The sequence below is a fragment of the Tupaia chinensis genome, unplaced genomic scaffold (assembly GCF_000334495.1).
Source record: "Tupaia chinensis unplaced genomic scaffold, TupChi_1.0 Scaffold144568_1, whole genome shotgun sequence".
In the NCBI taxonomy this organism is placed as follows: domain Eukaryota; kingdom Metazoa; phylum Chordata; class Mammalia; order Scandentia; family Tupaiidae; genus Tupaia; species Tupaia belangeri.
This window is the reverse complement of record NW_006204428.1, coordinates 12813-25933: the sequence shown is the minus strand read 5'-3', so window position 1 is coordinate 25933 and position 13121 is coordinate 12813. Positions and strand designations below refer to the sequence as shown.

Below are 13121 nucleotides of genomic sequence, written 5' to 3'. Positions count from 1 at the left end.
AATCACCATGCCAACTGGCTGGCCTCACTCAAGCTCAATCTTAATTACATTTAGATTGGTCTGGTAAGGACACAAATGTTCATAGACTATCTTTAAAATGTTAAACTTTGAGCCAGCCCATGGCCTAGTGTGAAGGCAGCCGGCTCCATATGACCAACTGCACAGTTTTGTTTTGTTTTGTTTTTTTAAATTAAGTAATTTTCTTTTTCTTTCTTTTCTTTTTTTTTTTTTTGAGAGGGTTTTTTTGCTATAGATCACATGCGCTAGCCAGAAAGACTAAAAGAGACATAGAAAGCAAGACGAGAAATCACCCCCCAGGGAGGATGACCACACCGGAATCCCTTCTCCTCCATTCTCCTCTTGGGATCTTGGGTACGCACGCACACATACTTGGTATGAGTTTAGGCCACCGAGTCTGGGACTCGAACCGCGGTCGCCTACATGGGAGTCCAGTGACATAGCCATTACACTGACTGCTGGTCCCCAAGTTTCTTTTTCTTTTTTTTTTAAATTTTATTTATTTATTTTAATTTGACCAAAGAGGGACAGAATGAGAGAGAGAAAGAGAAAGTGAGAAGCAAGCACTAGGTCCAGGACTTGAACTACGGTCATTCATGTGGGAGTGCAGTGCCCTTAACTATCACGTCACCCACCAGCCTGGCAACTGCACAGTTTGAATCCTAGACCGAGTAAGTGGCTTGAAATAAATGCTGCATGCATGTGTGCATGTGCATGCCCGCCTTGAATTCTGACAGAATGGACGAGAAAGGATTGCAACATGACCACTCCCCACAGGGAGCGCTTTCTCATTCTCTCTCTGTCTCTGGTGAGAGCACGCTCCCTGTGGCATAATTTAAAGTAAATAAATAAAATAAATGTTAATACATATGGAATATGGATTAAGAAAGTATAGCATTCTTTTTTTTTTTTTTCTTTTTTTGGAGAGTTTTTTTGCTATAGGGCGTGTGCGCATGCCTGGACACTAAAAGGGAGAAACCCCCCCCCCCCCCAGGGGGGATGGCCACTCCGCAATCTCTTCTCCTCCATTCTCCTCTCGGGATCTTGGGCACGCACACACACGTACCCAGCCATCGTGAGTTTAAGCCGCCGGGTCCGGGACTTGAACCACAGTCAACTACATGGGAGCCCAGCAACATAGCCATTATGCTAACTGCTGGTCCCAAGAAAGTATAGCATTCTAATTATATAAGAAAACTAATAATCCTTTGGTAGTCTATTGTAATCTTCATGCTATATGTAATGTGTTCCGTTATAGCCAGCACATTAGATGAGGGGTACTGGCACATTAATGTGGATGGTAGCGAAAATAGAGAATGCATGTATCTTCAGTGAGGGAGAAATATTTTTTGCCTTGTTCTCCATTATAGTCCCTCTCTTTGGTATAGGGCATGGCATATAAGTAATTGATTATGATTGAGTAAAAGAAGGAGAGGTGGTAGATATTTAATTTTTTTCTTACATGTAGTGTTAATTTAGCTTATCATTTTATTCTCTGAAATTCCTTAGGGATGATGGTGTCATTGTATTCATTAGCATCCTTTTTCTCTGTAGATATTGCATGAATTCTATTACCTACAAAGAGAAAGGATATTGTTGTACCATTTTTATGGTATATTGTAGAGTAGTGAAACAGGATAATAAAAAAAGTGGTTAAAACTGGTTTTGTGCTAATAATCCAATGTTTGTGCTTAGAGGTGATGGCATTTTGTATAGGAAAAGGAATTATAACTTTTTCATGTGTGATATTCTCTTTACTTTTGTGCCTAGAGATAAATCTGTAAGACTATTTGGAGAACTAATTCATTACTATTTTCATTGTTTTATATCTATCTATCTATCTATCTATCTATCTATCTATCTATCTATTTGTGGTAATGGAGATTTTTAAAACTAAGATTTAATTTTAAGGTATACTTTTAGGTGGATGATGAAGACTTACAAGATGAACCTCTGCAGATCACAGTGCTCGACCACGATACTTACAGTGCAAATGACGCCATTGGTAAAGTGTACATTGACATCGATCCGCTATTGTATAGTGAGGCTGCAACAGTCATTTCAGGATGGTTTCCAATTTACGACACCATACACGGTAAGGAGTAATATTTTGAGAAAATAGCTCACGATCGTAATCATTTTATTTATCCTTAAAGATTTCTATACTAAGCTAAGTTTAGCAGCACATACACTAAAATTGAAACAGTCTAGAGAAGATTAGCCTGGCTCCTGTGCAGGAAAGACTCCCAAAATCATGACGTGTTCCATGTTTTTAAAATCAGAAATTATAGGGTCCAGCAGTTGGCATAACGGCTGTGTCGCTGGACTCCCATGTAGTCGACCGCGGTTTGAGTTCCGGACCTGGTAGCTTAAACTCACACCGGGCGCGTGTGCGTGTGTGCCCAAAATCCCACCCGAGAGGAGAATGGAGGAGAAGGGGTTGCTGCGTGGCCATCCCCCCAGGGGTGATTTCTCGCTTTCTGTCTCTCTGTCTCTCTGTCTGTCTGGAGAGCACATGCGCCCTATAGCAGAAACCTCTCCAAAAAAACCCCAAAAACCCAGAAATTATAAAAAAAATTTTGAAAAAGCCTTCCATAGTTCAGTGCCATTCTTAACACAGACAAGTAGTATTGTTGGTAGAGCTGTTTCTCTGAACATAATTTGAAATAGCGCCTGCTAAATTTGTACAAGGTGTACGAAAAAGGCATTAATTTCATTAATTAAATATCTAGTATTGGTACTCTGTCTAAAACACATTTTCAAACTGATAATATTGACCTTTTTTTTTTTACTTAAAAATTCTTCAAAGACTTTTTACTACCTATAACAGGAATCCAAAGGATGTTCTGGGGGACACATAGCAGGTCGCTGAGATCGTTTCGCAGGCTTCTTGAGTTGAGAACTATTTTCAGAATTATGCTCCTATTTCATTCACTGTTTTTATTTTTACTTTCTCACAAGTGTACAGTGAAGTTTTCTACAGGTTTTATGATATATAGATGCTATTAGACATTGAACATAGCAACAATGAAAAACAATTTTTCACTTAACTACACAGTGTAGGGATTTGCAGATAGGTAATACAGTGCCAGTTTTTGTTTTTTGTTTTCGCTTTAGGGTGCGTGCGCTCGCCAGAAAGACAGAGAGAGACAAAGAGACAGAAAGCAAGAAATCACCCCCTGGGGGGCATGGCCACGCCACAATCCCTTCTCCTCCGTTCTCCTCTCGAGATCTTGGGCATGCATGCACACGCACACGGCATGAGTTTAAGCCATCAGTTCCAGGACTCGAACTGTGGTATACTACATGGGAGTTCAGTGACATAGCCATTATGCTAACTGCTGGTCCCTTTTTGTTTTGTTTTTGAAAACACGTTTTTATAAAAGTTTCTTAATGTAAATGAGTCATGAATATAACTTTAATTGTGATCAGTAAATATATTTGTAATTCTCAAGTTTAATTTTTAATGTGGTATGACTCATGTAAGCAAACTCTTAGAGATCCTTAACTATTCTGAAGATTCTAAAAGGGTCCTGCAGCTTCAGTGAAAACTGCTAGCCTAAAAGTATAGTGTTTCTTTAGAGTGGCCAATGAATCTGTTGAGAACTGTCTTTTTACTCTCTAGCTTTGCAGCTTATTGCCTTTATTTTGCATTTTTGACCTGGCAATTCTATTTGTAGAAGCTAATTAAAATAAATAAGATGTTTGCTGAGATTTATATATAATTATGCTTATTTTGACATGTTTTTTATCCTATTACTTACTAATGTTTAAAGTGGCAAAACAAATTGAAATCAGGGATTACTTAAATGAATTCAGCCATATATAAACCGTGAGTTATACAGTCCAGAAAAAGCCTGTCTTGGGGGCCAGCAGGTGGCTTGGTGGTTAAGGCGCTGGATTCCCATATCACCAAACACGGTTTGAGACCTGGAACTGGCACCTTGAAAATCACACTGGGGATGTGTGCATGCATGGCCAAAATCCCAGGAGGAGAATGGAAGAGAGGGGGGGATTATGGCGTGGTCCTATCCCCCTGGAGGGTGATTTCTCATGTTCCCTTCCTCTCTGGCTAGCACTCATGCCCTTTGGTAAAAAAAACTAAGACCAAAAAAAAGCATGCTTTCAGAAAACAATGTCATAGTAAAACATGTATGCTGTGTTATGAAAAAATTCAGATTGTGGGTTTTGCTCTTGGGTCAAAATGGCGAGCAGGCTAGCTGTTTTAGCATCAGGCTGGTGGCCGGATGGTATTTGAAAATGGTATTACAGTGCTGCAGGATTCAATGAACTGGGGTTAATGTGAGATGATACGATATATGAGAATGAAGATGTGAAGGAAGCCATAAGGAGACTTCCTAAGAACCTTTGTAATGACAGGATGCTTCACATTAAGAGAGCCCTGGACCTGACCGTGAGGCAGCAGGTCTTGCCTAAAGAGCAGTGGACAAAATCCGAGGAGGATCATTTCTACCTTGAGCCATATCTGAAAGAGCTTATTTGGGAAAGAAAAGAGAGAGAAGAGTGGGCAAAGAAGTAACCAGGTTGCAATCGTGGATGCAGTTGTTCTTAAAGTATTTTTATGAAGTTGGGGTCGAACCTGAAAATTTTAACTTAAAAATAATTTGGTCTAGAGGTGTATTGCTTTAAATAAATGTTTCGTATAAAAAAGATTCAGATTCTGGGAACCAGCAGTTAGCGTAATGGCTATGTCGCAGGACTCCCACGCAGTCGACTGCGGTTCAGGTCTCCGGATCCGGTGGCTTAAATCTCACGCCCGGCGCGTGTACGTGCATGCCCAAGATCCCGAGAGGAGAATGGAGGAGAAGGGATCGCAGCATGACCATCCCCTCTGGGGCGTGATTTCTCACTTTCTGTCTCTCTGTCTCTCTCTGTCTGTCTGGCGAGCGCACGCGCCCTATAGCAAAAACCTCTCCAAAAAAATAAATAAATAAAAAAGATTCAGATTGTGAAATATTATATGATAATCCCAAATTTGTCTAGAAACAAAAGAATTGCATGTATTTTGATATCACTGGAGAAACTGTCAGAATACATGATAAAATATTTATCCTTGATTAGTTTCATTTCTGGATTATATTTCTGCTGTTTTTCTTTGTTCTTTTTTGGCCTTTAGCTACATTTTCTACAATGTATATATATATTATCATTGTAATCAGGAGATAAAATTCAATTAAATGTTATGTTGCCAAAAATGATACTGAAGAATTAATGTGGACTTGGATTAAAGCAATAGTTGTATGAATGAATGTATTTTCCAATTTTTAAAAAAAATATTATAACAAATCTGTTTATGGGCCCTTTGTTAGGAGCCTTATTCTCTCTTATTGTTTCAATAGGTAAATTAGTAAGTCACTTTTCTTAGAAGGTCCTCCACCATAAGTGAATTTGACATGAAGTCAGTACAGTCGAGTGAAAATATTTAGTGAATGGTTTAGAGGTAAGGGCTGGGTCATTCTCATATACCAGAGCATGTTTTGAAAACCCTCATTCTTGGCATTTTTTAGTTAGTTTCTTTTAACATATTCATTGAAATGAGTAAAACGTTTTTGTTAATCAGATTCTTACATAAAGTTTTGAGTGTAAACCCTGGGATCATAAAGATCTGTCTTTTAATCCTGGCTTTGCCACTTATTAGTGCAAACAGCTAGTAAATGATTTAACTTTTCTTAATTAAATACTAGTTTCCTCCTCTATAAATGAGGATGATACTACTATAGAAATGATCACATTGGGTTGATGTGAATACTGTGAGATGCTGTGTTTAAAACATTTAGTGCATCCTCTATTGGTTATGAACAGATGTTACCACCATCATCATCACTATCAATTTAAATGAGGCTCTTTTACAGTTAGTCTTGGTTCAAATCAAAAGAGACTTGTGATAAAAATGACAATTACCCATTCCCTAAAGCATACATGATCTGCTTTGGAAAATGTGATCAGGAAACTACCGAGAATGAGAATAATTAGGAAGCAAGGTTAGCACTACTGTTATGACCAAATGCATTATTTTAAAACCATAAACTGACATTTGTTTTATTATTTCACTGTACCTTTTTTTGGTAAGGTATAAACTTTATTTCCTTTTAAATTTCTAGGCATTCGTGGGGAAATAAATGTTGTTGTCAAAGTAGACCTCTTCAATGATCTCAATCGATTTAGGCAGTCATCATGTGGAGTCAAGTTCTTTTGCAGTAAGTAAATGTGTTATTTTACTATTTGACAGGAAATTTAATAACTATTAAATATGGGAAATCAAATTAATGTATTTTTTAATTTTTAAAAATTTATTATTATTATTTTAATTTGTTATAGGACACATGTGCTCATCAGAGAGAGAGAGAAAGAGAAAGTGAGAAAGTAAATTCCAGGTCCAGGATTTAAACCATGATCAGCCACGTGGAAATCCTATCAACACCAGCTACTGGACTTCAAATGAATGTTTTAGAAGGCTGGTGGAAAAAGTATCATTAGGCCAGCCAGGTCATGTGGTAGTTAAAGCAGCTGGATCCCCCATGCTGACTGCACAGTTGGTGTCCCAGACCTGGTGGTTTGAAAACTATGCTGGAATATGTGCCCAATATCCTGAGAGGAGAAAGAGGAGAACGATTGTAGCATGTTTATCCCCCATAGGGGACGTTTTCTCACTTCCCCTCCTTTCTCTCTCTATCTCCCTAGTGAGAACATACATTCTGTAGCAAATTGACAAAAACAAAAAACATACTATATTTTGGTTTTAATGCCAAAGAAAAAAAATTATTATTTTTTTTTCCTAGAGAGAGATTTTGCTATAGGGTGTGTGCACTCACTGGAGAGACAGAAATAGAAAGTGAGAAAGCTACCACAGGGGGTGATGATCACACCACAGTCCCTTTTCTTCCAACCTCCTCTTGGGATTTTGGGCACGCAGGCACATGTGCCTGTTGTGAAGTTTTAAGCTGCCGGGTCTGGAACTCGAACTACGGTAGCCTACGTGGGAATCCAGCAACATGACCATTACACCATCTGCTGGTCCCAAGAAAAGTTATTAATTTTTCAGAATATATTACAGTAGCTCAGGGACTGTTTATTTTATTTGAGAATAAATGGTATCTAATTTTTACAAGTTTATAGAAAGTTTTGTTAGAAAAGTCTCATGATATTTCGGGACCAGCAGATGGCATAATGGTTATGTTGCTGGACTCCCATGTAGTCGTCCACAGTTCAAGTTCTGGACCTGGTGGATTAAAATTCATACCGGGTGCATGGGCATTTATGCGTGCCCAAAATCCAGAGAGGAGAATGGAGGAAAGGGGATAGCCATTCCCCTGGGTGGTGATTTCTTGCTGTCTGTTCCTCTGGTGAGTGCATGTGCCCTATAGCAAAAATCTCTCGGAAAAAAAAAAAAAAATCTTGTGATACTTTTTTTTTGGAGTGGTTTTTGCCATAGGGCGTGTGTGCTTGCCGACAGAGCAGAGAGAGACAGAGACAGAAAGCGAGAAATCACCCCCCAGGGATGTGGTCATGCCACAATTCCTTCTCTTCAATTCTCCTCTTGGGATCTTGGGCACACACACACACGTGCCCGCTGTGAGTTTAAATTTAAGCCACCAGGTCAGGGACTCGAACCTCAATCGACTACATGGGAGTCCAGCAACATAGCCATTATTGCTAACTGCTGGTCCTGTGATACTTTTTTAGTGTGGGACACATAGCTAAGCACATTTATGCTACCCCAAATTAATTACACAAGCTTCTACAGCTGTTGAACTGTGAGGACTCCGTGAGATTGTATGGTCTGCATTGGGAAGATCAGGGTGATTCATAGCTGTCCTGTATTAGTAGGCTTGAAAACCCCTAAGTAGTTGAGTTGGCTTCAGTGCATGAATATCTATTTTAAGATGCTCCTTTGGGTTCTTCCTTTTTTGAGTTTAACCAGATCTTATTAAAATCTAGTAACATTTAAATAAGATATAAATCCAATGACATTTAGATTAAAATGAATCTTAAATGAGTACTTACTAAATGAGTCTAGTAATTAGTATAGTGATTTGAACCAGTTGGCCATGTAGCTGTGCATTATTAGAAACTGAAGAGCTTATGACTCTAGGTATGTCAGAAAGATAAGTGGTTTGATTTCAAGGCTGCAGTATGTGGTGTTCAGAACTTTCCTGGGCCAGCAGGTGGCATGGTGTTTAAGGCAGCTAGATCCCACATGGCCAACTATGATTTGAGTCCTAGACCCTGCAGCTTGAAAGACAGCCAGATGCCTGCGTGTCTGTGTGTGTATGTGCTCACGCATGCACTGCACACTCAAAATCAAAAGGGAGAAATGGAGGAGAAAGAATTGGAGCATGTCCATCCCCTCTAGGTGGGCCTTCTCATTCCCTGCCACCCCACCTCTTTGGCAAGCACATATGCCCTATAGCAAAAAAAAAAAAAAAGTAAGAAGAGCTTTTACAAAGGAGTTTGAATAATTAAAGATTTTTAAGTTCATTATCTGTTTTCTGCCTATTTATATAATAATCAGCTGGCTGACTTCAATTTTGATTCTTTTTTTAAAAGAATTATTTATTTAATTTCATTCATTATTAATAATTATTATTATTTAATTTGACCAGAGAGAGAGAGAAAGACAAAGCGAAAAAGCCAGCCACCTGGTCTGGGATTCGAACTGTGGTCGACCATGTGGGAATCCAGCCACCTTAACCACCACGCCACCTGTTGGCCCCTCAGTTTTGATTCTTTTAAAGGTTGTGTTGAATGTTATTTAAAGTAGTCTGTAGTTGTTTTCCAAATTGTAAAAATAATATTTACATTTACTTTGCTTATATGAGAAAGGTGAGAGACCTCATGAAAGAAAATTATTATTTCTAAGAATAAAATAGAACTCAGACCATTATCTGATGAGAGAAATTATATCGGGGCCAGCAGGTGGTATGAAGATTAAAGTCCTAGATCCCACGTTGCCAGGTTTGCAGTTCAAGTGCTAAACCCAACACCTTGAAAATCACACTGGGTGCATGTGAGTACTTACACGTGTGCGTGCTCCAAATTCCAAGAGGATATTGGAGGAGAAGGGATTGTGGCTTGGTCATCCCCCCATGGGGAGTTTCTTACTTTTTCTCTCTCTATGGTGAGTGCACATGCCCTACAGCAAGAACTAAAGAAAAATAGTATAATTGCATAGACATTATCATGGTAAAAGGTTCTTGTATTATAATATGCAAAAAATAAGAACTTAGATATACGTCTTTAAAAACTTGAATTTTACCTTGCAATCAACAGAAATGTAATAGACAATTTGTTTTAACAGCAACATCTATTCCAAAGTGCTATAGAGCTGTAATAATTCATGGATTTGTAGAAGAACTTGTGGTCAATGAAGACCCAGAATATCAGTGGATCGATCGAATTCGAACACCGAGGGCATCAAATGAGGCCAGACAGAGACTCATATCTTTAATGTCAGGTATTTAAAAAAATAACTTAATTACTGATTGACTCAGTACTCTTAAACTTTTCATTTTCTTTTGAAATACTACCTGAAATTTGTTTATGAAGGCTATGGATTTGTAAGGGACTGATTCCCCCACCCATGATCCCATCCTCCTGAACACACATGTATCAGTTGCCCTCTTTTTACAAGTGGACGTCTGAATCAGCAGCTTGTAGTTCCTTGCTAACGAGGTAGTAGATGAAACCGTGTTCAAAAAGTGGTAGAGTAGAAAAGGGCTTGAGCAGAGAGATTCAAGGAGGATCCCTGAACTGGAAACTGTTTTCTTCCCTCTAGCAGTTTAATTGTAGTTGGAGCTTAGGCAAATCACCTACTCTAGTTCTCACACCTTTTTTTAAAAGATTGACTTTTCACCGTCCTTCTCTGAGCACCTACTGTGCCCAGTTCCCTGTAGCCCTCCTCCTCCTTTCCCTGCATCAAATGAGGCCAGACAGAGACTCATTTCCCTCTTAGTCTCATTATCTTTGTATTTCTTTGACGAATTTATCACCCAAAATTTTGTATGAATATGTATGTGAATATGAATACGTATGTCATGCAAGTATAAAAGTCATCTTTAATAAATATGTTTATTCTATGTATTTATGCTCTGTTATATATTACATATTATATGTAATGTATTATAGAAGAACTATGTTCTATATCTTATATTTATATTGTATACACTATGTGAGGAAACAAAAAAGCTCAAGGAAAAAGAGAATTAAAGCATGAATTTATTTCAGGGCATATGCAATTTTAAAATCCATGCACAGCTTTTTCATAAGATACATTTTCCATGAACTTTTTCAGACCCCGTCTGTATGTCACATTTATATTTGCCTACTTGATATTTGTGATCTCTGTGACTTGTTTTCTGTCACTGCTGTGTCCAGCTCTGTGATATATAATACAGAGATATGAAGCAAGAGTAAATCTTCTTCCTTTTTTTCATAGGTGAATTACAGAGAAAGATTGGCCTGAAAGTCCTTGAAATGAGAGGAAATGCAGTGGTTGGGTACTTACAGTGTTTTGATCTGGAGGGCGAGTCTGGGTTAGTTGTACGAGCCATAGGAACAGCGTGTACTCTGGATAAATTAAGTAGCCCAGCAGCATTTCTTCCTGCATGCAATTCCCCATCCAAAGAAATAAAGGAGTAAGTATGAATCATTGAAATTGTTCTTGTGGAGATTTTTGCTTTTTAGACTACATTTTCATTTGCTTTGAAACATTTCGTAGGATTGTTCAACATTCATTTTATAGTGTTTTGTCTTTCCGAGAAGACTTCCAAAATTTCATGTTTAGAAATGTGTAGATATGCCTTATATTTTATTTATATTGTCTTAATTTAAAACTCAAATAGTGTATGATGAAATTTATTCTAGACATTGTGTATCTTAAACACAAAATTAATGTTTATACATGGTGTGGATTTTATTTATTTTCTGGGGCTACTTAAAACACTCATAACATCTGGTTATGTTTATTAGTGGCAACATCGTAAAGAAAGCAAAAAAGATTTGACTTATGATTGATATTAGTCTCAAATGGAAATGTCTACAGAGACCAGGTAGTTTATATAATAGAAATAAAATAATTGGGTATAATTAAATAGGGTATACAGAGGTGTGTATAAAGCTGAGGTTAACAAACTTTTTCTACACAAGGCCAGACAATAAATATATCAGGCACTGGCCATAGAATCTGTGTCTTTATTTCATTAATAAATTTTCCAATTCCTGATTTAAAGGAATTTAAATTCATTGTTTCTTTAAAAACTGTATGTGAACCAGCAAAACACTTCTGTTGTCTGGATTCATGTTGTATGTCATCATTTGTGTCAAAGGCAGAGATTCCTAACATAGAGGTGAAACAAGATTTTTCTGTCATCATTATTAGGAGTAAGAGTAGTTCTTCTTAAAGTGACCATCTTCAACAGCTCTGTGTAATGAAGACTTGTTCTCTACCAAATGCCAGTAGTAATTACATGGAGGACCACTGATGTAAAGATTCTTCTAGATTAAGGGTTGGCAAATAGTTCAGGCAAAAAAGTTAATAATTCAAGTTGTTGCTGATGCTACCATAAAATTTTGCTGTTATTAGTGCAAAAGCAGCCATAGACAGTATGCAGGTGGCTCAGGTGTGGGTGTGTGTGTGTGTGTGTGTGTGTGTGTGTGTATGTATGTATGTATTTTTTTTTTTTTTTTGCTAGAGGTTGTGTGCATTTGCCAGAGAGAGAGAGAGTGAAAAAGAAGGAAAATGAAAAAGCACCCCCCCTATAGGGAATGGCTATGCTGTGGTCTCTTTTCCATTCCTCCTTCCCTTCAGGATTTTGGGCGCACACACACACACACACACACACACACACACACACACACACACCCTGGAATGTTTTTTAAGAATCCAAGTCTCGGGACTCAAACCGTGCTGAGTCAGCCATGTGGGATCCATCCACATTAATCGCCACATCATCGACTTGTCCTGTTTTCTCTTTTTAAATGTTTAGTGTAACATTTGGTATTTTATAGCAAAAGTGTTTAGGGTGATGCAAAGTGGGTTTTTTTTTTTTTTTTTAAATATAAACTTAGGAATGTACATACACTGATAAAAAGAGAGAAGAGAAAGGGAAAATGAGAAAATGAGAAAGTGCTCCCCATGGGGCATGGTCATGCCATGATCCCTTCTCCATTTTTCCCTACTTTCAGGATTTTGGGCATGTATGCACATGTGCTAAATGTGTTTTTCAAGCCTCCAGGTGTGGGACTCAAACTGCACAGTCAGCCATGTGGGATCCAACTGCCTTAACCACCAGACCACAGGCTGGCCTTAAAGTGATTTTGAATATGATTTATCACTTCTCTATTTGAAGTACGTTCTAAGGAGCTTTAGCTATAATTTTTTCTGTCTACAGCACCAATTCTTAAACTTTAAAAAAAAAAAATTAACTTTATTTTTCTTTTGACCAGAGAGAGGGTGTCAGAAAGCAAACTGCCAGGTCTGGTACTCGAACCACAGTTGGTCATGTGGGAATTCAGTGCCCTTAACTACCATGCCACCTGCCAGCCCCTCTTAGACTTCTTAAGTAAGAAGTTTTAGACTTCTCACTTCAGCCGAGGAATAAAACACAGAAACAAAACCTCACTCAGTTACATGTATAAAAGTAGATTACTAACAAAGTGTTTGATCTTATCAGTTATAGTTAACGTTGTTTAAATTTCTGTTAGCAACAAAAGCAGAAACATTTGCTACATGGTAAAATCAGGAATATTTTCAGGCAGTAGCTTGTAAACCCCAGGAAAGACTATTAGGCCAGTTAGAGATACCTTATGTTTAAACCTTGACAGATTGTGATTGGTAGAACTATTCTTCCAGTAGTTGATACTATGCAATAGAGAAGGAAAAATGGTCAGGAAAAGTTGGGCTCTTGGCTTCCTTTAATTTCAACTCTAAAAAATAAGGGTATGATAGTTTTTCAGAGTGTACTCAAAACTGAGTCTTTTTCCTCTCTTGTGCTTAAGCAAAGGCAGTGCACAGTGAAATAACTGCCAATGCAAAGTCCAGGATTCTTATTATATAGTATACTTTTTTTATTAAATAGCTATTT

The 13121-nt window shown here is 37.9% G+C and overlaps 1 protein-coding gene, 1 non-coding gene and 1 pseudogene across 2 annotated transcripts in view; all 3 read left to right on the top strand.

The window, feature by feature from the left end:
* The window catches only part of LOC102484609 (C2 domain-containing protein 5), a gene marked incomplete at its 3' end in the record, with an annotated part of 39965 nt that overhangs the window by 17977 nt on the left and 8867 nt on the right, over positions 1–13121 (top strand). The window contains exons 4-7 of the mRNA XM_006167168.3: positions 1942–2113; positions 6141–6236; positions 9338–9493; positions 10475–10673. Of these exons, the coding sequence (XP_006167230.1) occupies positions 1942–2113; positions 6141–6236; positions 9338–9493; positions 10475–10673 (623 nt within the window). The remainder of the gene's footprint in view (positions 1–1941; positions 2114–6140; positions 6237–9337; positions 9494–10474; positions 10674–13121) is intronic.
* Positions 2186–2292, top strand: LOC114005819 (U6 spliceosomal RNA). Its single transcript, XR_003547626.1, has one exon. It is a non-coding gene; the product is annotated as a U6 spliceosomal RNA (small nuclear RNA).
* On the top strand, positions 4223–4558 carry LOC106733720 (cytochrome b-c1 complex subunit 7 pseudogene; annotated as a pseudogene).